Here is a 27,503-nt window from a genome sequence, read left to right as displayed (position 1 = left end):
CCTTCCCCTGCCCCCCATCATTTTCCTTCTGGTATCACTGTGGGCTCATGGATTTAAAAATTTTTCGATTATAATCCATTGCTATCTTTTTTTTTTTTATGCTTAAATTGTACCAAATTTGGCCAGTAGGATTCCCCTCAAGGGAGTCTTTAAGTATTTATTCCCTTTTTATCTGGTTCAATACGATGTTCCAGACTAATGTGTTTTTCTTCTTCTGGGTTTGGAATCAGCCTTCCTCCAGTGAGTCCTAGCTCCTTTTAGTGGAGAGTGGTATTTTTGTGCCTAAATCAGGATGCTAGTTATGCTCTTTGGGTACATGACAGTGGCTTCTGAAAGTCCAGGCCAGTTATCTTAAAGAATGTCCCACATTCTGTATTTGTCCGAATCTTTCCTCCTGGTCTAATTTAGCTTCTTTGTTGCCCATATTTCCTGTAGACTGAAAATTAAGTCTAAACCTTGATTCAGGTTAAACAGTTCTGACAGATATGCTTCATAGGTGATTTTGTGTACAGCGTATCATGTCAGAAGTTATATAATGATGGGTTGTCCCAATATTGATGCTAATTTCAAACACTAGGTTAAGGAGGTAACGTCTAGATGTCTTCATTGTAAGGATAAGATTTTCCCTGTGTTTAGCAAGTTATCTGTAGGAGAGTTACTTCTGCACAGATGAATGTCCCCTTCGTCGACAGCCTTTAATCTCGTGGTTTTAGTATCCACTGAGGATCTTTGTTTTTTTTGTTTGGTACGCGGGCCTCTCACTGTTGTGGCCTCTCCCGTTGCGGAGCACAGGCTCCGGACGCGCAGGCTCAGCGGCCATGGCCCACGGGCCCAGCCGCTCCACGGCATGTGGGATCCTCCCGGACCGGGGCACGAACCCGCGTCCCCTGCATCGGCAGGCGGGCTCTCAACCACTGCACCACCAGGGAAGCCCTGGAGTTGGCTTCTTTTTTTTTTTTTTTTTTTTAAATTTTATTTATTTATTAATTTATTTATCTATGGCTGTGTTGGCTCTTTGTTTCTGTGCGAGGGCCTTCTATAGTTGCGGCGAGCGGGGGCCACTCTTCATCGCGGTGCGTGGGCCTCTCACTATCGCGGCCTCTCCCGTTGCGGAGCACAGGCTCCAGAGCGCAGGCTCAGTAGTTGTGGCACACGGGGCCAGTTGCTCCGCGGCATGCGGGATCTTCCCAGATCAGGGCTCGAACCCATGTCTCCTGCATTGGCAGGCGGACTCTCAAGCACTGCGCCACCAGGGAAGCCCCTGGCTTCTTAATTTAATTTTAGTTTTTAATAGGTGATACATTTACATAGTTACAAAGACAAAACTACAGAAAGAGAGATTCACTTAAAGTCCCCTTTGCAATATCCCCTCTACCCTATCCCCTGTCCTCTGGTAATAACCATTTTGATTAGTGTCTTTTTTTTTTTTTTCTTATAAATAAATAAGTTTATTTTTGGCTGCGTTGGGTCTTCAGTGATGCACGAGGGCTTTCTCTAGTTGTGGCGAGCGGGGGCTACTCTTTGTTGCGGTGTGCGGGCTTCTCATCTCGGTGGTTTCTGTTGTTGCAGAGCACGGGTTCTAGGCACATGGCCTCAGTAATTGTGGCTCACGGGCTCTAGAGCGCAGGCTCAGTAGTTGTGGTGTATGGGCTTGGTTGCTCCACGGTATGTGGGATCTTCTCGGACCGGGGCTCGTACCCATGTCCCCTGCAATGCCAGGCGGATTCCTAACCACTGCACCACCAGGGAAGCCCCTAGTGTCTGGTTTATCCTTCTAGAGTTTTGTTTGTTTTTCCAAAAATAAACAAATATATATGAATATGCTTATTTTTCCTCCTTTCTTTCACCAAGAAGAGCATTCTGCGTACACTCTTTGGCACCTTTCTTCTCTAGAAACATATCCTAGGGATTCCTCTCCTACGATATCATAGAGATCGCCCTCATTCTTTGTTTTTTCAACCACATATTTTTTCTTGAGTGGACATACGATAGTTTATTCAAGCAATCTCCTGTTAAGATTGGCTTGTTTCTAATCTTTTGCTGTTATAGGTAGTATAATTTTGTCATTTTGCATTTGTGTGAAGGTGTACTTTTTTGCTTGATCTGACATAGTGCATCAAAAGACAAAAGCTCATAGAATTTTGCTAGGTATTGCCACATTTCCTCCACAGTTGTACTCTTCTGTGCTCCAGAGTATGAGAGTGCCTTTCTCCACAGCACCCCCAAAAGAGCGTGGTATCAAACTTTTGTGTTTTTTTTTTGTTTTTGTATCCTTGATTAATTTTTAAAGTATTGAAAAGATGTTAGGAAGAGTGTCTTATTTTGGATAACTTCTGTGATCATAGGCTGAAATGTGTATAAAGTATTTTGTTTTGTAGTTTATATAGTTTAATGAAACAGGTGAGAGACTGATGCTGATGGTAACACAGAAGTGCAAGGGAGTAAGCAAAAAGGTTCTAAGGGGTGATGAAGATGACGTACTGTTATTATCCCTAATAACCAGGAATATTATTAACAACGGAAATTATGAGGCTTAAAAATGATCTTTCTAAGAGTATGCTTAATGACTCATCACACTTTTCTCAATGAGAATATGAATCTTCCTTGTTAAATTTAGTGACTGAATCCAGGTTATTGCCTTAATAAAATATTTAAGCAGCGAGAAATTAGACCCTGTCTGGTCTATAAGAAGTCTGCTTGCACTAAAGAGGCAGGCTTACATGCCCCTTTTTCCTCTTCATTGCAGAATAAACATGTTATGTGATTTTGTGTGTATATGTGTGCGTATCATATCATAGCTGCATTGTTTTAGAATTAAAGGAAATTTGATTTAAATTTTAGAGAAATATATATTCCTATCTCTCCTTTTTATTTGAGGTCGAGTCTTTTACCTGAAACATAGTTGGGGGTATAGAAAGTAAACCTGGCTTGAGTGATGTGCTCATAAGTCACTGTGTGGCAGTGTATTGGACGTGTCTAGTGTCATGCAGGGAGGGCCCTCTGGTGGCATCATTGTTACGTACCCCCTCTTCATTGCTGACCACCCCTGTGGCTAGGGTGAGGGCCTGGGCAGCAGCTCTCATGGGCTGTGACTCCTCTGACTTTATTCTTCTTCCATTGTGTTGACAAGAACCCTTCTTGACCTGTTTGTTCTGTGGCTTTGTTATCTGCAGTGGACACCTGCCTACTTTTAGTAAGTCCCTATTATAGGTCTGTACTACAAAGGATTTCCTTTTGTGAGCATGCCGTTCTCTATCTAATTAAACAGCGGAGGTTCTCAGGCTTCATGGTCACCCGCGTTCCGTGTTTTCATTTTCCCTTCTACTATGTCACACATTCACAAGTTAGTGACAAGAAAGCATAATCATGGGAGATGAAAATAGTTTATCACCTGTTAGATGTCTTTGTCAACACTGGAGCCACTTTTCTGGCATAGATTACAGAGCCCATCATCTTAGTTTCTGTTCAGATTGTTTAAAACAGAGCAGTCTTTGAATCCATGGATGAAGATAGTGGAAGTGTTATCCTAGGCGACAAGTACTCAATTGAATAACGCCAGACAGTTATTCTCTATTTGTTTGTAGATAGTCATAACATTGACAGTGTTACTTACCATTTACTGTTTCTTTAAAAGAAAAAGATGAACAAACTTTGTTTTTTAGAGTAGTTTTAGGTTAAAAGGCTTTTTTGGAAAGAAGTTCACATGTTATTTGAAAGACATATCACTAGGATTAATAAATCTGAATTTTATATTTTTAGTTTAATTTTCTAAAAAAAACTTTTAAATGGAAAGTTTCAAGCGTTCATAGGGTAGAGATAATAGTTTAGCGAACCCCGTATGCCCATCGCTCAGCTTCTGCAGTCAGCACTTAGCCTTATTTCCCCTTGCCACTTTTTGTTTGTTGTCCCTGAAATTATGCTCTTTTACCTATACATACTTTAATTTCTCTTTGCTTATTCCATCAGGTGATCTTGTATAAATTCAAAAATTACAGTGATTGAGGTATTTCAGGCTACTGTGCTTTCCCAGAAAGCACTGTTTTCTAAACTGGTTCAGAGAATTTACTGTGAGAGACTCACATATCAGGAGACCTCTACTTCTGAGGGATATTTATTTTGGGGAAAGTTATCTTATATTCAGGCATAAATGATTAGACAGTAAGTGTGGTAAAGAAAAGTTTGCCATGGGTCCCTTCTGACCCCATGGAGCAATGAAAGGAGGTGGGAGAATACCGGACTGTTGTCTCACTCCAGCCACCAGGTGGCGCTGTAGATCTGGAACAGGTTTGTTCCTTCGGCCAGGCTCAGTCCTATCCCAGTGTGGGATGTGTGTTTATAGCCTATGAAGTATGGATAATGCTTTTCTTCTGCCATTTATAAGAATTAGTTTGCATTGAGGCATTGAATATGATGATTACAAGTGATTCTTTGCTTGTTAAAGATTTAAGTATTTTCTGGAACTTAACCTAGAGAAGCTTTCAGATTCATTTTTCCTTCTTAATAGCCTTACTCTATGTATATGAAAATATTGAATAACAACTTATATTTAGAAAATTATTCACTGTATCTTGCTGACCTCTTCCTTCAATTATGCAAAGAAACCAGACAACCATGTATAGGATAGGCATATACTATTTTATAAATATCTGTCATAATGAACAGAATTTGAATGATGGCTAGGTGTGAGCATTTTGAAAATTTTAAGATACTTTTTAAGCCTATTTTCTTGAGTAAAGTAGAGGGCCTAGGCAATATTTGTACAGTTCAATCAAAAAAACCACTTTTTATGAGCAGCTCCTAAGTCAGGGCACTTTTGTATTGTAGTCTGTCTTAAGGTATGTTGCATGACATTTGTTACTAATAGTAGTTAAATTACCAAGATTTTAAAATCATTTACTTAAATAAATTTAGAGAAGAGGCCACAGTTTTATCCTCATGATAATGTTAATTCTGAGGGAGATGCAAAGGGGTAGAGTTAAACTAACGCTGGGGACATTTTTTCTTAAAGTTTCTTTTGGTTAATAATTTCCAAAACTTGTCTCAGATCAGATCATAAAATCGTAGCATCATACAACATTAGAGACAGAAGGACCTTTGTGATTGTGTAGATGGTATAGATTCACTTCTCTTACTTAGAGAATTAATTTGTCTAAGATAATATGGGTGGTTAGTGGCAGAGCAATGATTCCAAATTTAAGTGCTTTTTACACTAGACCGTGGTGTTGTCATTTGAAGACGTAAAAGTGGGCCTAAATAGTTAACATAGAATAACTGACATCAGTGAATGAAATGTTCAACATAAGCAAATTTTCCAAATAATTGAAACATTTTTATTGTTAAAATTTTATGTCCAAATGTATTGTGTTCTTCCCTGCCTTCTCACACAGAATACTGAGCAGGACTTGTCTTGATAATGACTTGCATATTCCCTCTGGAGTGTTCTGCTCTTACAGTACTTCTGTGTACCACATGCCCTCAGACTACTGCTTTTTTCTGTAAAGTTACTCTTTTCATCTTTTTTTGCTCTTCTTTTTTTTTTTTTTTTTTTGCGGTACGCGGGCCTCTCACTGTTGTGGCCTCTCCCGTTGCGGAGCACAGGCTCCGGACGCGCAGGCTCAGCGGCCATGGCGCGCAGGCTCAGCGGCCATGGCTCACAGGCCCAGTGGCTCCGCGGCATGTGGGATCTTCCTGGACCGGGGCACAAACCCGCGTCCCCTGCATCGGCAGGCAGACTCTCAACCACTGCGCCACCAGGGAAGCCCTTTGCTCTTCTTTTTGCTGTCAGTTTTTACTGTGTTAGTTTGTCTGGTTTTGGCATTCTTGCCTTTTCTAATTTGTGGTTTCTTAATGTGTTTGTTAAAATATTTATTGAGCATATACTGTGTGCCGGGTAGTGTCCGAGTGGCATTTGCTACAGTTAGCAAATGAGTGGATAAATCAGATGAAGATCCCGTGCTCTTGTGGAGCTCACATTCTCGGGTGGGAAGGAGTGGCCAGAGATATTCATTAAAGAGTAAGCACCCTGGGGGCTTCCCTGGTGGCGCAGTGGTTGGGAGTCCGCCTGCCGATGTGGGGGGCACGGGTTCGTGCCCCGGTCCGGGGGGATCCCACGTGCCGCGGGGCGGCTGGGCCCGTGAGCCGTGGCCGCTGAGCCTGTGCGTCCGGAGTCTGTGCTCCGCAACGGGAGAGGCCATAGCGGTGGGAGGCCCGCGTACCGCCAAAAAAAAAAAAAAAAAAAAAAAAAAGAGTAAGCACCCCGAATGAGCAAATTACGCAGTAGTGTTAAATGTTAAGGAAGAGAAGAGCAGGTGTAAAGAGAGGAGTGGCTGTATTAGTTACTGGCTTGGAAACTAGATCACCAAGTTTATTGTTTGTAAAGTAATAGTCAAGGGGAAAATGGCAAAGGGAGTTGGAGGGATTCTTTTGCAAGTTGGGAGCATAAGCATTAGGACATGCCTTTTTGAGTCCTCATTTTAACCTTTATTGCTTTCTTCTGGGATTTGAATGTCTGAAATTCTAGAGTAGTTTGATAGTTGACCTCTAGTTAAGGTATAACAATATAACAGTAACCATTATAGTTAATATGTACATATTTATATTGTCTTCTGGAAGCTGAGGAATGAGACAGTGAAGCAGGATGTTTGGTGTCAAATGGAACGTGTGGCACGAAGTGGACGTTGATACTTGATTAACCAGCTGCAGGAGGAGAGAGGAGCCCTGTGATAAATGATCTGGTTTGAACAGTGTGAAGATGACACCAGTACTAGGAGACAGTGCTTGTGTGTTTATAATTCTAGACATTTTGGGTAAGAATACTGATGACAGGAAGGCTGAGTAGCATCACGTGTGACGTGTGGACTCTGATCAGGCACTCTTGCCTTAACGCTCATCTTTTCCACTTATTACCTGTGCGGCTTTGAGCAGGTTCCTGCTCCCTCTGCTTTCTGCTCTTCAGGTTCCTCATTTGTAAACTTGGGGGGAACATCACATGGGGTTTGTTGTGAGGATTAAGTCAAGGTAAAGGTGCTTGGCTAAATAATCTTTGACTAAACTTGAGATGGTAGGATGGGGATGATGCTAAGCCATTAGGAAACATCAGAGACACCGAGGTCAAGGGCAAACAAGTGATACTTCTGGTCCATCCAGCCAACATTTGCAAATTAAATTTTTCTTTGTTGTTTGTTTTTCCATTTAATTCTTATATCTGTTTGAATTAAAAGATCTTATATGTTTTAAATTTTAATATTCAATTAGAATCAGTTCTTTCAGAGGAAGAACGTAATAATACTCAAAACCGTTCGGTTTGGTTCATCAACATGTGATTTTAGTCTTTAAAATACTATTATACCACATAAAATCTATAAAACGTGTCATTTGGTGAAGCTATATATGTATATTTCTTAATCACTTTGCTGAGAACTGGAAACAAAGGAACTGTGGACGTTCCTGTGCCTTAACTCTGGCGATGGAGCTCCTTGCTTATTTTGTGACTAGAGCTCTCCTTTTGAAAAATTAGCTATATTGTATTAAACTACCATAATCTGTGGTATACTTTGTGCTCATAAACCAACTTATAAAATACTCTGTCAGAGTCAGAAGGAATATACAATTCCGAGTGCCAGGAATGGAGTAGATGCCTAGTGAACATTCATTGAATGAATGGGCAACTGTGAGTTGACTATTTTTAAGAAACAACTGGATGGAAGCAACCTAAATGCCTATCGACAGACGAATGGATAAAGAAGATGTGGTACATATATACAATGGAATATTACTCAGCCATAAAAAGGAACAAAATTGAGTCATTTGTTGAGACGTGGATGGATCTAGAGACTGTCATACAGAGTGAAATAAGTCACAAAGAGAAAAACAAATATTGTATATTAACGCATGTATGTGGAACCTAGAAAAATGGTACAGATGAACCGGTTTGCAGGGCAGAAGTTGAGACACAGATGTAGAGAACAAACGTATGGACACCAAGGGGGGAAAACCCTGGTGGGATGGGGATGGTGGTGTGCTGAATTGGGCGATTGGGATTGACATGTATACACTGATGTGTATAAAATTGATGACTAATAAGAACCTGCAGTATAAACAAACAAACAAAAGAAACAGCTGGAGGGCTTCCTTGGTGGTGCAGTGGTTAAGAATCCGCCTGCCAACGCAGGGGACACAGGTTCGAGCCCTGGTTTAGAAAGATCCCACATGCCACGGAGCAACTAAGCCCATGTGCCACAACTACTGAGCCTGCACTCTAGAACCCACGAGCCACAACTACTGAGCCCACGCGCCGCAACTACTGAAGCCCGCGCACGTAGAGCCCCTGCTCCGCAACAAGAGAAGCCCACGCACTGCAACAAAGAGTAGCCCCCGCTCGCTGAAACTAGAGAAAGCCCACACGCAGCAACAAAGACCCAACGCAGCCAAAAATAAATAAAAATAAATACATTTTAAAAAAGAAACAGATGGAGAGAGAACTCAATTTTTGCCAATTGGAAAACTGCAAGAAAGAAAATAGCGTTCTTGAAACTTGTGACGTGAAGCCAAAGGAAAATTCATATGATGTCAAAGCTCTTGACAGTGGTCCTTCTATAAGAAGTAAAAGCTGAGAGAGTGTTGAGAAATTGACCCCTACGAGTTAAGCACATTTTAGTGAGTGCAAAGCTAGTGTGATAGGGATCATCTTGTTGTGGGCACCATTGCCGTTTGTCTTTAGTTTTTGTATTTTAGGTCTGCTTTTTCCATTAAGCCTGAGGAGCTTCAAGTTTTATGACCTCCTGGTAATGACTTGACAAGTGAACAGTGTCACCTATTGAGGACTGGCCTAAACAAGGAAAGTTTGTGTTTTTGCTGTGGAAATTCATATGATATGCCAAATAAGTTTAGCTAACTGCTTGCATGATTAAAAAGCAGTTGATTTGCTTCTAGTCAGTAGTTAATTATAAAAGTAAATATATACATTATATATGTGATTTTTAAAATCCAGAATATGTAAATGTGTAAAAAAAATAGGGGATATATTTGTGTAGGTCTGTAAATATTGTCTGTAAAATAACATACATGTTGGCTTTTCTGCGACAGTCATTCTAGAAATAGCTCAAAGTTTTACACTTGGAATGGCTCCCATGTTTCTTTCTCCTGGGCTGTGGAGGAATGTGATTCTTCTATTCAACCAATCATATAAATATTTAATTCCTTGCACGTTCCAGTCACTGTGGTAGGTCATGGGGATGCATAGGTGAATAAGACACGGTCCTCTGCACATTTTAAAAGATGAAAAACTTCTTTTCATAAGTTTGCATTAATGTTTAAAATGTTAAAATCCCAATAATATTAAAGAGTAATGGAAATATATGTTACCTGGCATGATGTAGAGACATTTGATCCTGCCTGGGATCAGTTGGTCTGATAAGTATGCAAGCAGTACCTGTAACCATTATTCATGTGTTAATATAATCGAGTATTTTCAATAATAATTAAATTGCTGATAATATATTCAATTTCTTAGTACTTTGACTAGAGAGCTTTTAAAATTAATTTTGTTTTGACTGTGCTCTCCTGCTAAGAGACTTTATTTCTAAGTTTTGTGGTATTTTCTGCTTATCCCTAATTCATGTCATTCAGATTTTTGGAAGACACCCAGTTTTTCAAGGTCAGTTTGGATTCTTTTACCAACTTAGTGCCATTTAAGTGATACCTAGTTTTGTCCTCAGTAATCTTTTGAGTAGTTGCTCCTCAAAAATAATACTGGCAGTTTCCCTGCAGGAAATTAAAGGAGTGTATTGAGGACATAGGTGGTCCTGAGGAGAGCTGATGAGAAGGGCACAGGCTGTTTCTTCACAGATACCAGCTCTTGGTTACTGGTGATTGCTTCTCTCTGTTTGTGGCATCTCACCTCGACTAAGTGACACAATTTTGCAAAGTAGCCAGGGGCCATGAAGACACATAGGGGAAAAGAGCAGAATATGGATATTCATTTATTCGTTTATGAATTGATTAATCCAATTCACAAATGAATGAATGCATCTAGGCATTTAAGCAGCAAATATTCATTGAGTCCCTACTATGTGCCAGGCATCATTTTAGACTCTGGGTAGTGAACAAGAGAGAAACGTTCTCAACCTCAGGGAGATTATATGCTAGTGAGGAGGATGAATAAACAAGTAAGTATGCAGTATAGTGTCGGTATAGTACCCACTAACAGGAAGAGTGAAGAAGCGGTGAGGGACAGAGGTGGTGGCGATAATTATATGAAGACGTCAGGAGAGGCTCTGAGGAGAGGGGCTGCTTGGCAGACACCTGGATGGAGAGCATGCACCTGTGCATTTCTTTGGGAGGTACATTTCAGGCATGACGTGTTCACAGAACAGCAGGAACATTGGTGAGGCTGGAAAACAAGGCGTGGCGCATCTCCTTTCTTATCTGTGTCGCTTATGAGTGTTTTGTTTTTTTAATCTCCTCTTTCTTTTTGCCATTCATTGGCTGATTTTCATTATCTTAAAAATTTATATGTTTTGTTATAGACTTGTTACTTTGTTTCCTTGTTACCTGAACACCTATATATCACCACATTTTAGTGTTGTTTTATAACACTGAGACTTGGTATCTTTGGGCTTTATTGCCTCCTTGGTGAATTCTGATTAATGGTTGTGTTTAGTCAATGATATAATGAAGGGAAACGTGGATTGGAAAAAGCTTCTAGGTTCTAATCCTAGTTTTGTTGCTAACTGACTGTAAACTAATGTAACATTTCTGGACCTCAGTTTATCTAGATGTAAACTAAAGCTGTTGGACTAGATAACTGCCAGGATTCCTCTTAACTGTAAAATTCTGTTGTTTCAGTGATTTTTAGGAAAAATCCCCAGGAGAAATACAATATTTTTTTTCTTTTTATTTCCTTTTTTAAAATTAAGGTGTGCAAATCTTGGATGTACAGCTTATTGAATTTTCACATATGTATGTACTCTTTGGGGAACTTTCTGGAATTAAAAAAAATATATTTTCCATCCACGGTTGGTTGAGTCTGTGGATACGGAACTTGGAGGGCTGCCTGTATAAGTATATTCCAAATACCTTTCCCAATCTGGAAATACCTATACTCAATACCTAAGAAAATATTATTTTTAGAAAAATGCAATTTTAAAGTGTTTCCATTTTGTTGCATTCTTTTTTTAAGTTTATTTGTTTTTGGCTGCGTTGGGTTTTCGTGGCTGCGTGTGGGCTTTCTCTAGTCGTGGTGAGCAGGGGCTACTCTTCACTGCAGTGCGCGGGCTTCTCCTTGCGGTGGCTTCTCTTGTTGCGGAGCACCGGCTCTAGGCGCGTGGGCTTCAGTGGTTGTGGATTGCGGACTCTAGAGCACAGGCTCAGTAGTTGTGGCACACGGGCTTAGTTGCTCCGTGGCATGTGGGATCTTTTCGTACCAGGGATTGAACCGTGTCCCCTGCATTGGCAGGCAGATTCTTATCCACTGCGCCACCAGGCAAGTCTTTCCATTTTGTTGCATTTTTGAACACAGTTTATAGATTAAGAAAGCAACAGATTTAAGGATTTCTCTTATTACATAAAAGTTTGGTCCCAATGTTGACTTTAAAGAAATCCTAAGGTACTTTTTCTTTTAAACACACTTCAGAAATTATTTCCACACTTCTTATGAGATATTTTAATATTTTGGGCTGGTCCTTAACTTATTTGATGTTGTAAACAGGCAAGTCTTTAGGTCATAGGGTCCCATGATAGAATGATTCTCCCATTAGAGAAGCAAACAGTTCTGTTCTCAGCACATGATGTCACCAGCACTTGAGTCTTTCTTTAGTGGGTATTCCTTTTGGTGACTTTGCCAAGAACTCCTTTTCTTTGCATTTTGATGTGAACTCTGTTCATGGTGGTTTTGTTCACTGCTGGTAATGTTGAAAAGCAACAAAATTCTTTTAGATTCCGTTTTCTTTGAGTATAGCTCTTCAAGCTATAGAATTAGGGCATTGTTTTCTAGATTTATAGATTCATGTTTCAAATTTAACCTTTTAATTTTAGAAACAGGAACACCAAAGTTGGAGGTAGTAAATAATAAGTTCAAATGTATACTACTTGTGTTAATAGATACAGAGCCACTGTTTATAAAATATACAGTTATTATAGTGAACACATGAGGTAGATGTTAGTGAGTGACTTAATTATAGCCCAAATCCCTATTGCTGTTAGAAATTGGGGAGAGCATTGCAAGGAGTAAAAGAATATGCACTGAAGTAGCTCACTAATTAGGATGTGCATTAGCAAACTGGATTCAACACTATGAGCAAAACATTTATAGCTCGCTCTGTGTGTTAGCGTTACGGACTTTTGTGATTCTGGGCCGATGTTAATCTTTAAAGAGGCATTTGTTACAGTTCCTTCCATGGTGTGGGCTTGAGCATTAGTCCCTTCACCAATCCAAAGTGCTAAATATTGCAAGGATCCCCTTGAGGGATATTATTGGGTAGGGACCATGACTTTTAAAGGGGGGAGAAGAGCCACTGATTCATTCATAGTTTATATTAGATTTTTCTGACACTGTAAACAGCCATACTGAGTATTTTCAGTGAGCATTTCTATTAAGTATAGATTGGGGAAAATGATTCAGAGTTGGCAGGGGCCAGTGTTTCTTAGAATGAGTTTTGTGGAATATTGGTTCTGTGGAATGTTAATAAATGTTACATGAAATTAAAACCCAACCAACCAACAAACAGATCTCTTTGGTTATGAAACTTCGGAAAGCACTAGATTAAATGAAATTGAAGGGTTTTTTTTGTTTTTCTAACTATATTGGCATATAGTTATGTAATGTTGTGTACCTTTAAGGTGTACAACATATTCATTTGATATAGGTATGTTGCAATATTGTTACCACCATAGAGTTAGCCAACACTTCCATCATGTCACATAATTACCATTTCTCTTTTGTGGTGAGAACATTCAAGACTTACTCTCTTAACAACTTTCAAGTATATAGTATAGTATTGTTCTCTGTAATCACAATGCTGTGCTTTAGATCCCCAGAACTTATTCATCTTCTAGGGTTTTTTGTTTGACTGTGGGAATTCTCAGGGCCTGTAATTTGTCAGTATACCTTGTACTTCTCTAAGATGAAGGGGAAGTGAGACAGCAACAGTATGCAGCATTTCCCAAACTTATTGGGCCATGGAATCATTTTTTAGAGAGTGTTTTGGGAACTTGACATGCCACAGGATACCACTGGTGAAAGTGATTAGGCTGAAATCATTTTGTAGATAGAAAACTAAGACCTAAATAATGTAAGTACTCAAGTAGCTAGAGCTGGTGAGATTGCAGACTAATTCTTAGATCACTGTTCTTTCCATCAGCAAAAAAGGAGATTTAATGGCTCAGAAGACATAGCTTTAAATATGTTAGAATGTAAATTAGGTTTTCATTGTCATCTTTTAAGATTTATTGAAGCTTAATGTCCTGTCCAAGGTTCTGGGTCTAACCAAAAAAGGTAGTACAAGCGGTCATTTCTTTCAGCTGCATTGCTAACAAATGGAATAGGGAATAGATGTAAAAATGAATTTACAGAATTACCTGAATCAGCTCTTTTTACCAAAATTAGGATAAACAGGGTCTTAGTTCTCAAACCTTAGTTTTGACTTGCTATTAAGTACAGATTTAATTTTCATTCTGTTGATGACTTTTTCAATGGGGTGGGGAGGGAGTTTAACTTAATGTAATTTAGACTCATAATTAAAGCTTCCAAAATCTAGATAGAAAATTGGGAGATTGGGATTGACATATATATACTACTGATACTATGTATAAAGTAGATAACTAGTGAGAACCTACTGTATAGCACAGGGAACTCTAGACAGTGCTCTGTGCTGACCTATATGAGAAGGAAATCCATAAAAGAGGGGATATGTGTATACATTGACTTTGCTGGACAGTATAAACTAACACAATATTGTAAAGCAACTATACTCCTTGATATTTTACATTGAGGTATGATTTAGGTTGATCATTGTAAAATTTTAAATAAATTTAGATTATAGACTAATGTTAAATTAGTTAATTATTTGATTAATTATTAGATTATAGACTAATGTAGTCAGACTTGTCGTCTAACAGTTTGTAAGAAAGTACGTGTACTAGGGTGAAAGGCTAAGGGAACAGGACCAGCAGAAGTACTTGTTAATGCAGGGAAATTCTGGATAATCCATATGAGCAGTTATGAGACTTAGAATTCCGCTCTGACGCATAGGTGTACCTCACTGACGTTCTTTGGTTTCGGGGAAAAAATTGTGGCTTATCTTGAAAAAATGCTGTTGGGTGTTCCTTCTTCTTTATATAGGAATTTAACATGGTTCCTTATTAAATAGAAAAGGCATTTCAGGAAGATATTAGCTTAAATTACTTATGTGTGGAATATTTTACATTACAAAGATAAGTGGTTGATTATAGTTTTACTGGGATATTTTGACAAAATTGGTAGTGTGTATTCTTCTCTCCTGTTTATTCCCCCACCCCACCCTGCCCCCAGTAACCGGCATGGTTAATAACAAGTCTTGGAAAAAGAATTTACTGCTTATAACTGACAGGAGGTTTAACTACAATTTTGTGTTCTTGGAAAACTGTTTAGAAAATTTTGGTAAGCATTAGGTACTTCTCTGAAAGGAATGAGAAGGTATTATGAGACAGGCTACTGATGATGAATAGAATAATGGTACTAGGAGGGGTGAGTAAGAGTGCTGCAAGAGAAGCAAGGTCAGTAAGTGACTATATAGCAATAGCATTGATCTGTGTGTATCCCTTTTCTCTTTTTATTAGTTTTTAAAATTTTATTTATTTATTTATTTATTTATGGCTGCGCTGGGTCTTTGCTGCTGCATGCGGGCTTTCTCTAGTTGCGGCGAGCGGAGGCTACTCTTTGTTGTGCTGCATGCGGGCGTCTCGTTGCGGTGGCTTCTCTTGTTGCGGAGCACGGGTGCTAGGTACACGGGCTTCAGTAGTTGTGGCTTGCGGGCTCTAGAACGCAGGCTCAGTAGTTGTGGCACACAACTTAGTTGCTTCGCGGCATGTGGGATCCTCCCGGCCCAGGGCTCGAACCCGTGTCCCCTGCATTGGCAGCTGGATTCTTAACCACTGCACCACCAGGGAAGCCCCTCTTTTTATTTTCTTCCAGTTTTATTGAAAAATAATTGACATACAGCACTGTATAAGTTTAAGGTGTACAGCATAATGATTCGACTGACAACATCATGAAATGATGATCTTAATAAGCTTAATGACCATCCATCATCTCATAAAGATACAAAATTAAACAAATAGAAAAAAATTTTTTCCTTGCAGTGAGAACTCTTAGGATTTACTCTATTGATAACTGTCATATATAGCATATAGCAGTGTTAATTATGTTTATCATGTTGTGCATTACAACTCTAGTCCTTACTTATCTTATAACTGGAAGTTTGTACTTTTTTTTTTTTTTTTTTTGCTGTACGCGGGCCTCTCACTGTTGCGGCCTCTCCCGTTGCGGAGCACAGGCTCCGGACGCGCAGGCTCAGCGGCCATGGCTCACGGGCCCAGCCGCTCCGCGGCATGTGGGATCCTCCCGGACCGGGGCACGAACCTGTGTCCCCTGCATGGGCAGGTGGACTCTCAACCACTGCACCACCAGGGGAGCCCAGAAGTTTGTACTTTTTAACTGCCTTCATCCAGTTTCCCTTCCCCCCACCTCTGCCTCTGGTAACCACAAATCTGATCTCTTTTCCTATGAGTTTGCTTGTTTGTGTTTGAAGTATAATTGACGTACAATACTGTGTTAGTTCCTGTTAACACAACATGTGATTTGATATTTTTATGCATTTCAAAATGAGCACCATGATAATTCTAGTTATGGTCTGTCACCGTACAAAGGTGTTACACTGTTACTGACCGTATTCCACACACTGTACATTTCATGCCTGTGACTCATTTATTTTGCGACTGGAAGTTTGTAGCTCCCTCACCTCTCCTCCCTCCATGTTCCTCCCCTCTGGCAACCAACTGTTTGTTCTCTGCATCTATACCTTTTTCTGTTTGTGCTTGTTCATTTGTCTTTTAGGTTCCACATGTAAGTGAGACCACACTGTGCTTGTCTTTCTGTGACTTCTTTCACTTATCATAATACCCTCTAGGTCCATCCATTTGTTGCAAATGGCAAGATTTCATTTTATTTTAATTAAGGCTGCACAGCTTGTGGGATCTTAGTTTGAAAGATGGAAAGGGATTGAAAGATTTCATTTTTTATGGCTAAGTAATATTCCATTGTGTGGGGACTTCCCTGGTGGTACAGTGGTTAAGATTTCATGTTTCTACCATAGGGGGCGCAGGTTCAATCCTTGGTCAGGGAGCTAAGATTCCACATGCTGCATGGTGCGGCCAAAAAAAAAAAAAAAAAAAAAAAAAAAATTCCATTGTGTGTGTGTATGTATGTGTATGTGTGTGTACCACATTGCCCTATCTGTTCATCTGTTAATGGGCACTTAGGTTGCTTCCGTATCTTGGCTATTGTAAATAATGCTGCAGTGAACATATGGGTGCATATATCTTTTTGAATTAGTGTTTTCTTACGATAAATACCCAGGAGTGGAATTGCTAGATTGGATGGTACTTCTATTTTTAATTGTTTGAGGAATCTCCATACTATTTTCCAACGTCACTGCACCAGTTTACATTCCCACCAACGGTGCACGTGGGTTCCCTTTTTGCCACATCCTTGCCAGCACTTGTTGTTTGTTGTATTTTTTATAATAGTCATTTCAGGTGTGAGGTGATATCTCATGGTGGTTTTGATTTGCATTTCCCTGATGATTAGTGATGTTGAGCATCTTTTCATGTGCCTGTTGTCCATCTATATGTCTTCTTTGGAAAAATGTCATTTCAGGTCCTCTGCCCATTTCTTAATCAGGGTATTTCTTTTTTTGATGTTGAATTGTATATTTTGGGTGGCAACCCTGTATCAGATATATTGTTTGCAAATATCTTCTCCCATTCAGTAGGTGGCCTTTTCGCTTTGTTGATAGTTTCCTTCTCTGTGCAGAAAGCTTTTTAGTTTGATGTAGTCCTATTTGTTTATTTTTGCTTTTATTTCCCTTGCCTGAGGAGACATACCAAAAATATATTACTAAGACTGATGTCAAAGAGCGTACTGCCTGTGTTTTCTTCTAGAAGTTTTGTGGTTTCAGATCTTACATTTAAATTTAAGTCTTTACATAGAGAAGAGACTTGTGGTTGCCAGGGCAGGGGGTGCGGTGGGAGGGGGAAGGACTGGCAGTGTGGGATTAGCAGTTGCAAACTAGTATATAGAGGATGGATAAACAGCAGGGTCCTACTGTATGGCACAGGGAACTGTATTCAGTATCCTATGATAAACCATAATGGAAAAGAATATGAAAAGAATATATATATATATGTATAACTGAATCACTGCTATACAGCAGAAATTAACACAACATTGTAAATCAACTATACTTCATAAAATATTTTAAAAAATAAATTTAAGTCTTTAATCCATTTAAAATTTATTTTTGTGCATGATGTGAGAGAGTAGTCCAGTTGGATTTTTTTACATGCAGCTGTCCAGTTTTCCCAACACAGTTTATTGAGGAGACTGTCTTTTCCCCATTGTATATTCTTGCCTTCTTGCCTCCTTTGTTGTAGCTTTATCTTTAATTTTTGCCATTTTAAGTACGGTGTGTCTTTGTATGGTCTTCTTTGGGTTGATCCTGTTTGGGCTGTCTGTGCTTCCTGGACTTGGATATCTGATTCCTTTTCCAGGTTAGCGAAGTTTTCAGCTATTATGTACTGACATATGTCCTCTGTGCCCCTCTCTCTCTCTCTCTCTCTCTCTCTCTCTCTCTCTCTCTCTCTCTCTCTCTCCCCTCCTTCTGGGACCCCTACAAATGAGAATGTTAGGACACGTGATGCTGTTACAGAGGTCTCTTAAACTGTCCTCATTTCTTTTTTTTTCTTCTTTTTCCTGTTTAGCTTTGGTGATTTCCACTGTTTATCGTCCAACTTGCCCATCTCTTCCTCTGTATCATCTAATCTACTCTTGATTCCTTATAATGTATTACTGTTACTATTTTTTAAAATATTTATTTATTTGGCTGCGCTGGGTCTTAGTTGCGACACATGGGATCTTCCTTGCAGCATGCGGGATCTTTAGTTGTGGCAAGTGAGCTCTTTTAGTTGTGGCATGCGGACTCTTAGTTGGGGCACGCGGGATCTAGTTCCCTGACCAGGGATTGAACCCCGGGCCCCTTGCATTGGCAGCCTGGAGTCTTATCCACTGGACCACCAGGGAAGTCCCATAGTGTATTATTTCAGTTATTGTACACTTCACCTCTGTTTGGTTCTTTTTTATATTTTCTCTTTGTTAAAAACATCCGACTCCTCACTCTGTTCATCCATTCTTCTCCCGAGTTCTTTGAGCATCTTTATGATCATCACCTTGAACTCTTTATCAGATAGATTGCTTATCTCTACTTCACTTAATTCTTCTTCTGGGGTTTTATCTTGTTCCTTAGTTTGGAACATATTCCTCTGTCACCTGATTTGCTGTTTTTATTTCTATGTATTTGGCAGGTTGGTTACATTTTCCTCCTCCTCCAGATACAGCAAGGGAGACACCCTTACAAAATATTTCCATTACTAATGTAAATGTTTTCTTGCAAAGGGGCAACTCCTACTTGGTTTTCAGAGTTTTCCTGAATTCTGCCGTTTCTTAGAAAATAACCAGTTTAAGATAATATTCCAAAGAGACACATTTTGGGGTGGCAAATTCTGCTCCCCTACATTATAGCAGGCTTTACTTTTTTTTAGAGAAGTTTCAGATTCACAGCAGAATTGAGCCATTTTTGGTACTGATCTAACATCACGGTGGTATTTGTTAAAAGGTGTCTATTTCTGTTATCAATTTCAGTGTATATACAAAATGTATTTTGCAGTTATATTTGCTGTTTTATGATTATTGTTTTTCAAAGTATTACCTTCTTTTCGACTGAATATAATATGTGTCATTTCACTATGAAAAAATTTACTAAGTAATTAACGGAAGGGAAAGCAGCAATGGGTTTTTCTGGTCCACTGAAGTAGACAAAGCCTTTTTCAGCCTTTTTCGTGTCCTGTGAATAGGATAGTGAATGTGTGCCTTGTGATTTGTTGTTCTGTTTTACTGCTTTGCTGACTGAGAACTGTATTTATATAGTTCATGTTTTGGCAGCTTCAAACAGGAAGAGAATTTTTAGGTCTGTTTTGAAAAAAACTGTGACAGGAATGTTACATATGTACATGACAAAGATATATGTAAATTATTGGAGCTTCAAGGAGAGACAATAGTTTTCTTGGAGAGTATATGCTACTCTATCATTATTTAAAGTGACTTCTGTCAGATGAAATATTAATCAGTCCAGTCAAACTAAGAAAGAAATGGAAAATTTTATTCAAGCTAAACTGAGGATTATAACCTGGGAACAGCCTCTCAGAAAGCTCCAAGAACTGTTCTGCCCGTTAGAAGTCAAAGCACAATTACAGAAGTTTTTTGACACAGGGGCCTGTACATTAAATGATGTATTATTGACTTACACAATCCAGATCTGCAAGTACAAAGAGATGGGTTGTGTGACCCCTTACAAGATCAAGATGGAAAGTTATCTTTTAAGGAGTTGTCTTATTGGTGCTGGGAGAATGTTGCGCTTTATTGTTGAGGCGGTTTGGTGGCTGCATAACGCAGATACACAGTGTACATTAGAGGGGAGAGACGAGGCCAAAGGACAGAAAAATTTTTTATGTTTAAAATTTTCTTATCTTGCCATCAAATACGAATTTTATTTCACACTTCCATCATAATTGATGCATTAAGTACGACTGAACCAGAAGTACTTCTAAATTCTAATGGAGTACGTATAATATAGTTAACATGCACATACTGGAGAAAAGCACGGAAACCCTACATTAGCAAATGTCTCATTTTAAAATAAAAATGCACCATGCCTCATTTTTCTCCACTATTAAAACTGGGTAGTCTTTCAAGTATTACTTTTTATTCTTGGGAGGAAGGGCAGAGATTGTTTATGTTAGGCTAATGTAAAAAGAATCCAAGACCACAAAGGTTGCACTTTAAATTTCAATAGAATTATGTGCTTCATATCAGCATTATGAAATTTTAAAATTTGGTGTATCTTGCACTTTCAGAAATTTCTCCTCTAACAGTTAATATAATTGAATTGCATATTAATATCATTTAAATTAAGAAAAAAATCTTACAGTGCCTTTATTTTAGTATACCCTGTCATCTAAGGCCTAGATGATACTTACTAGTTAATTATGTGGCTTTGGTATGCACTAGTAGTCTTTTAGGAAAATATTTGCTTTAGTTTTGGGGGGAGGAAGTGTCTGATATATTTTTTAAACTTTATTATGAAAACTTTAAACATTCACAAAGTAGAGAGAATTGTATAATGAGTCCTCATATATTCATCTCCTGTCCTCACTAGTTTAATATAATGACTCTTCTTGTTTTATCTGTGCATTCCCCACCATTACTTTCCTCCCAACCCCCCAGTGATTTTGAAGGAAATCCCAGACATCATGTAATTTCATTGAGAAATATTTCAATGTGTACCTCTAAAAGCGAATCAAATTATTTGTATTCCCAGTGAGTACTAGCGAGCTTTGTTGTGGAGAGGAAGTTCAAGAGTGCTTGGAAACAGACCTGCCATTGCATTTTATTATAGTTAATTTGTATTCAGTAAGATCCAGAGTTTACATTACTTGGCGTTTTTTTATTATTACAATACATCTCAAAGGATTTGAAGTGTTGATTTTGTAAATAACATCTAAGAAAACATTATGAATTACCATCATGAATATGTATGAAGCAATGTGACAGTCCTCATTTCAGAGCTAATCTGCGATTTGCTTTGTCATTTTTCATGGCTCCTCCCCAGCTCCAAAATTAGTTTCTTTATTTAAATGCTGAGAGACAGTCAGCATGTAACACTTATTTTCAGATGAAATTTATAAGGCTCTATTTGTGTCAGAGAAAGAGCAGAGAGAAAAAATATGCATATGGGGCTGAAAAAAAGAGGAAGGGGCAGAACAGTGTAAACATCACAGCCTGGGTACCAGAGAAATAACTTCCCCTTTCCTTCACTCTCACTCACCCAACCTCCTCTCTTGGTCTTGACTTTTTAATTTCTCTCTTTTCTTGGTGTCCCCTTTGAGTTATATCTTTTTCTTCTCTTGGCATTTACCTAACTTTGCCTGTGGCATTTATGATTAGGAAGATTGCTGATTCCTCCCTTGGAGAATGTTTTATTATATAGGGGTTGTGAGATAAAACTTGAAAAAGCAAAATATTTTAGGACGAATTTGTTGTGCTTTGTTTTTATACAGATTTTGAAAAATGTTTATTTAAACTCATTCACATAGTTGGGTACCTACTATGGCCTAGATTGAACTTTTCTGTAGTCTGTGAATGAATGATACAATGTGAGAAACGTTAACTATATATAGACATTCAGGTTTGCTTTATGTGCTCTTTTTGAAAAATTTTGTAATAATTTTTCCTTTTTTTGTGTGTTCTCTTTTGCTGCTCATTTATTGGATGAAACTGATTTTATTCAAATGTGACTCTGCAGTTTACAAGATTCCTTTGCAGCTCACCTTTGGAGGTAAGATTACTCAATGACCTTGAAATGAGAATTGCCATTGGTATCTTTTGTGAGGCATTTGATAATTTAAGACTGATCATTTCGTCATGATGTATTCTTCAATACCAGCAATGAGATGAATGCAGACTTTCCTTTATAAGAATTCCTGTAAGTTACAGAGCTATCCCGGTAAGTTACAGAGCTCTGTGTGGGCAGTGACCTTCACAGCAGGTCATTGCCGCCATTTTAATAGGTAGAATGAAGTCAGTCCATTTTAAAGAGCCTTGTTGTATCTCCTTACTCCCTTGCCTCTCTCACATTGGCCTTATCCTCTGTAAACTGCCCTGGTGTTAAAGGAGACCTGGAGAAGTCTGGGCAGAGGCTGTCATCAAGCAGGTTTCAGTTAGTTTGAGAGAACCTTCTAAAATCCATGAATTGATTAGGGAAGAGCAGAGGCCTTCCCTTGTACTGAGCTTCATCGTGACACAGGCATGATTCTAGGTGCCAGATTCGCTTTCTCATCTGATTCTCATAATGGTTCTGCAATTTAGAACTGAAAATCCAGCGGTAAATTGTGAGATAAAGAAACTCTTAGATAATCAGAGAACCAGTTATCAGTGTGAGCTGTGGTTGATAAGGAGTTGATTACTTGGAGAAGATGGACGAGGCTTTGGGAAAGGAGTCGGAAAGGGGAAGCAGCTGGGTGTGTGGAGGGACATTGGACTTGGTACCAAACCTGGGGTTCAGGTCAGGTCCTCGCTTACTAGCCATGTGGCACTGGGCAGTCGCAGCTTCCCTGAGCCTCAGCTTTCTCATATGTAAAATGCAAATAATTTCTACCTCTCGAATGAAGCAGTGGGCAGGGGAGCGGTTTATAAAGCGCTCTTCACATGTTACTAATATTTTGTATTCTTCTCTCAGGCTATGATAAGACTCTGTCCCTGCCTTTCATTTGTCCTTCCTTTTGCCTCTATTTGTTTACTTCACTCTGTGAAGTAAACTCACTTCTCTTCCCCACTCCCAGCCTCTTCAAATCATATCCCGCTTCAGGGTGAGCATAGATGCTGTGTCCTCTGTGATGCCCTCTCTGACCGCTCCACATAGAGGCAGTTGTTCCCTTTTCTGCTTCCATAATATTGCATTCGGTGCTTATTGAAGCTACTATTGTTATGTGGTGTGGCCCAGCCTCCTGGTGGCCTCCTTGAGACCTCGTGGTGGCCAGTTTGAATGATTTTCAGGGGAAATTGAGCAGACCACAGGGGGTAGTACCATCCAGGCTTGGTTACATTTTCTAAATGTCCAGGTCCAAAGGGGAAACAAAGCCTGGAAAGATCCTGGGTTTTGAAATGAGAGATCCTTGGGTGACCCATGAGTAAGTAATTTCATCTTTCAATTAATCTAAAAAGTGGAGTTAATAATAATACTTAACTTACAGGGTTATTAAAACGAAATGAGATAATGTGTGGTAAACACTGAGTACAATGCCTGTCACACAGAATTTTAAATAGTTTGGTGTAAAAACAATAAAAATTAAAACTGTACTATAAGAAACTTAAAGACAGTGTAAACTATATAGTCTACTCTTTAATCGATAAAGCACTTTCTAAGTATAGAATGGGAAGTATCACAAAGGAAAGGATGGAAAAATTAGATCTGATTTTGTAAAAAAAATCCATGATTTGGTTCATGAAGACATACGGAGTTAAGAGGCAATTTGGGAAAGTGTAATAAAAAGATTATTATACTTAATATAATCTCTTAGAAACCGTTTTTAAATGTAGTGTTTTCTTTTGCATAATATTTGGTTGGATTTTATCAGATAGTTGATCAGCTGACATACAAATGGTAATATGTTTTTTAAAGTTTAATCTTATAAGTAATCAAAGGAATGCAATTTAAAATAGCAGTTATATACAGTTTTTTAACTATCAAGATATCTTTTTTATTTTTAAGTGAATGCTTGGGATGATGTGATGAGATGCGATGTTTTTAAACTTCATCCTTTATAGAAATCAGTTTGGTCATATACATTAAAGATCTTATAGAAATGCATACCTTGTGGTTGAGTAATTCTTATCTAGGAATCACTGCCAGAGAAATAAAGATTGGGACAAAACTTGCTTAAATATGTTTGTTACAGCATTATTTATAATGGCAAAAATTTATAAATAATTTAAATGTTCAACTGTAGGAAAAGGTCATATAAATCATGGTGCAGCCGGCCATGTGATAGAACACCCAGTAGCCATTAAAATAGTGATCATGCATGTATGTTCATGCGTATATATTGATGAAAAATAGCAGTATAAAATACTTCTGCTTGTACTAAGAGACAGAAGCAGGATGCAAAATTATACATGCAGATCTCAGTTTAAAAACAATTTAAGTAAAACAACAACAACAACAATTTAAGTATACAGAAATTAGTTAGGAAGGAGATACACCAAATGTTAGCGTTAACTACAAAATGCTAAATTATTTTACCTCTTGTTCTTCCACGAAGGAGTCACATGGGGAGAATGAGGTACCTTGGTAGGGTTTGTTTTTTTTGTTTTTTTTTTTTGGCGGTACACGGGCCTCTCACTGTTGTGGCCTCTCCCGTTGTGGAGCACAGGCTCCGACACACAGGCCCAGCGGCCGTGGCTCACGGGCCCAGCCGCTCCGCGGCATGCGGGATCCTCCTGGACCGGGGCACGAACCCATGTCCCCCGCATTGGCAGGCGGACTCAACCACTGCGCCACCAGGGAAGCCCTCCTTGGTAGGTTTTTGATGATGGCTTTTATAGTCAGTGTTTGACTGAGATGTACATCAGGGAAATCTCTAATTGATGTGGAAACAGGGTCTAGTCTTGGGGAAGAAAAGGGATTGGCAGGAGCTTAGATGAAGAGTTAATGTTGATAATGCTTAATTAAGGCTGGACTCTCATTTAAGCAAGAGCTCAGAGGAATAACCAGGGATAGGGGTTTTGAGCAGAAGGCAGTAAGGCTGGATTAGTTTACCTGCAGAGGGAGTAAATAAGGAAGCTGGAGCTTGATATCTCCTTCACTGGGGCAAAGCAGCAGTTTGAAGATGTTACTAAACAATGGCAAGGATGCGTTTAAATAGCCCTCACTAACAGACTTTTCTCAAATGTAAGCTCAATGAGAAAGGACCGTGTTTTTCTTGTTTCCTTGTGTTTCCATGTATTGTTAAGTACTATATAGGAGGCACTGAGGAAGTATTTGTTGAATGAATGAATAAATAAATAAGTAAACTAGGCACAGCTAAGGCTGAGAGTAGCCAGCTTTTCCCCATAATCTGGCAGGACTAGCTAAGAGCACACAAGGTCTAATATTTATGTCTCAATATGGTTAAGTCTCTCTTCCCAGCTAGATTGTAGCTACTTAAAATCAGGATCTTTGTCTTTTTCATTTTTGGATCCTCTCAGGTATAAATAGGGCTTGGAATGGTACCAACCGTATACCTAGAGTTGTACCAAACAAATATTTTAAAAATTACATCTTATTATTCATGTTAAATATTGGGAATCGTTGTGTAGAAGCTTAAATCTTTGGCGAAAAGTAGAAGGGAAAGTATCATCATCAAAGTTTAGTGATAGTTTCTGTTATTTTCTGTCTAATCTGCTTTTTCCATTTAATGATCTGGAGTTATATTTTTACCTTGGCTAAACTGATCTTTTTTCTTACTGGGCTTATGGACATGGAGGAGGCAAAAGAATCAAAATTAAAGATGACCAATGTGCTTTTCTTTTCTTGAAGTGTTTGGGAAATACTTTGAGGACATTCTGTTGATATTTTTCTAGCTTGGAATTTCACAGGGGCCACCTGATGGCACAGTTAGTGGCTGCTGCCCCTGAATTTCCAGCAGCACTGAGCTCAGGGTTCTGTTGCTGTGCTGCCTTGCAGAACTTGAGAGCCAAACAAAGCCAGGGCAGGAGCATGCTGAGACTCTCTAAATGTTTAATTTTGCCATTAAGCTTATGCTTCAGCTGGAGAAGGAAAATTGCAAATATGGGTAATACCCAAATATTGATGGCTTACCTAATTTTGAATAAAAGAAAAATAGTTCAGGTGGAGACAGTAAAATACATGAGGTTTGCAGCTGAAAATGGAGGAGACTTTAAATTTCATTCTGCCTACAAAAACTAAACTACTATGAATGAACCATGTCCCTTTGTTATAAGTCCTAAACAGTTAACTGCCACATGAATCTAACAGAATTGTCAGGTTATAGTAATTACATCAGTAATTTGATCTGCTGTCATTTGAATGGAGCCATGTGTGGAGAGTCAGTTCCTTCCCTCTGTGGGGCTGACCCTTTTACATTTCTGTAAGCTGAAGACTAACAGAGCTCATTAAGCTTTATGGGAAAAGAGCTTTTGTCACCTCGTCAAGTCCGGCAACCCATTTCCATTCTGTTCCTGATTTCGCGTGGCTCTGTAGCTGCTGGTGTGCATTCCCCTGCTAGGTTTACATGGGATCTCTCCCTCACAGACATTTTTATTGACATTTCTAAGCCTGAATTACATTTCGTGTGGCACCACCTACAGATGTCTTCAATTAAATGTAGGTAAATGAAAGGGATTATGTATCAGAGGCTAAAAGATTCTTCAAATTCTCTTCTAAGCCATACTTTGCCAGCCAATCCAGTAGCATGCAGTCGCAGCATCATTTTGGAGGTAGAGAACTACAGAAGAGGCATTTGTAAGAAAAGTTAAACCATGTGGGAATGTGGGTCACTTAGGATTCTCTTTAAGGATGTCCTATTCCTTCATTTCAGATCAATTAAAATCTTCTCTGTTAGCCGTTAGCATAATATTTTTTCGAGCAGTTAGCAGCTGTAGTGTATTGGGCACTATCCTAAACTCTTTGCTTACATTATTTTAATTTTTGTAGAATGTCTATATGGTAGTTATTTCCAGTTTCCTTATGAAGAAAATTGAACCTAGAGAGGTAGTTTAGTTGAGTTCAGTATCACAGCTACTAGTGAATGGCAACAACATGCTTAAAATGTCTTATATTACATGAAGTGATGATGATATTATTTGAAGGAAGACAGTGATAAATTTGAGATGTGTCAGCCTTGGCACTGTTGACATTTTGGGGTGGCACCGTCTTGTGCATTGTGTGATGCTTAGCAACATCTCTGGCCTCTACCCACGAGATGCCAGTAGCACCCTTCCCCGAGTTGAAACAAAATGTCTCCAGACTTTGCCAAATATCCCTAGGGGGTAAAATGGCTCCCTGTTAAAAACTACTGCCTTAGAGCAGCCTTAACAGAAAAAGAACAGAGAGTTAATAATAATCCAATAGCGATGATAGTAGCAATGATAACATGTTTTCAGTCTCACAAAAGGTGGGAAAAAGGACAGGTGAACAAAGGACAAGGGAGACAAATAGCAAATAGCAAAATGGTCCACTTAAACACAACCACATTAATTATTATATTAAATATTAATGATCTAAACCAAAAATCTGCTCTATGGAAATGTTTTATATCTGTGCAGTGGAAAACATGTATGTAGTCAATGGTCATACATAGTCACTGAGCTCTTTAGGAACTGAATTTAAAATTTTTTAAATTTTAGTTAACTTATGTAGCCACATGTGGCCAGTGGCTATCCTATTGGACAGTACAGGTCTAAACACTCCAATTGAAAGTCAGAAATTGTCAGACTAGGTAAAAGAGAAAAAGCAAAATCCATCTTAAATATGAAAGCATGAGTAGGTTAAAAGCAAAAGACCAGAATGAACTATACCATGTAAATACTAATCATAATAAAAATGGAGTGGCTGTATTCATACCTAACAAAATAGACT

The 27,503-nt window shown here is 38.8% G+C and overlaps 1 protein-coding gene across 14 annotated transcripts in view; it reads left to right on the top strand.

Annotated features, from left to right (window-relative positions):
* Window positions 1-27,503, top strand: part of ATE1 (arginyltransferase 1) — a 212,301-nt gene that overhangs the window by 28,066 nt on the left and 156,732 nt on the right. For 12 of the 14 annotated variants that reach the window (XR_007471132.1, XR_007471131.1, XR_004481275.2 and 9 more), the window contains one exon: window positions 21,672-21,704. The exons of the other annotated variants lie outside the window; for them this stretch is intronic. Coding sequence is in view for 9 of the 12 variants with exons in the window: in XM_049696498.1 (XP_049552455.1) it covers window positions 21,672-21,704 (33 nt within the window). In the remaining 3 variants the exon portion in view is untranslated. The remainder of the gene's footprint in view (window positions 1-21,671; window positions 21,705-27,503) is intronic. 14 annotated transcript variants of the gene reach the window in all.

This window comes from Orcinus orca, chromosome 14, assembly GCF_937001465.1.
Source record: "Orcinus orca chromosome 14, mOrcOrc1.1, whole genome shotgun sequence".
Lineage (NCBI taxonomy): Eukaryota > Metazoa > Chordata > Mammalia > Artiodactyla > Delphinidae > Orcinus > Orcinus orca.
Note: the sequence above shows the minus strand (reverse complement) of the source record. Positions and strands in the feature narration are given on the sequence as shown.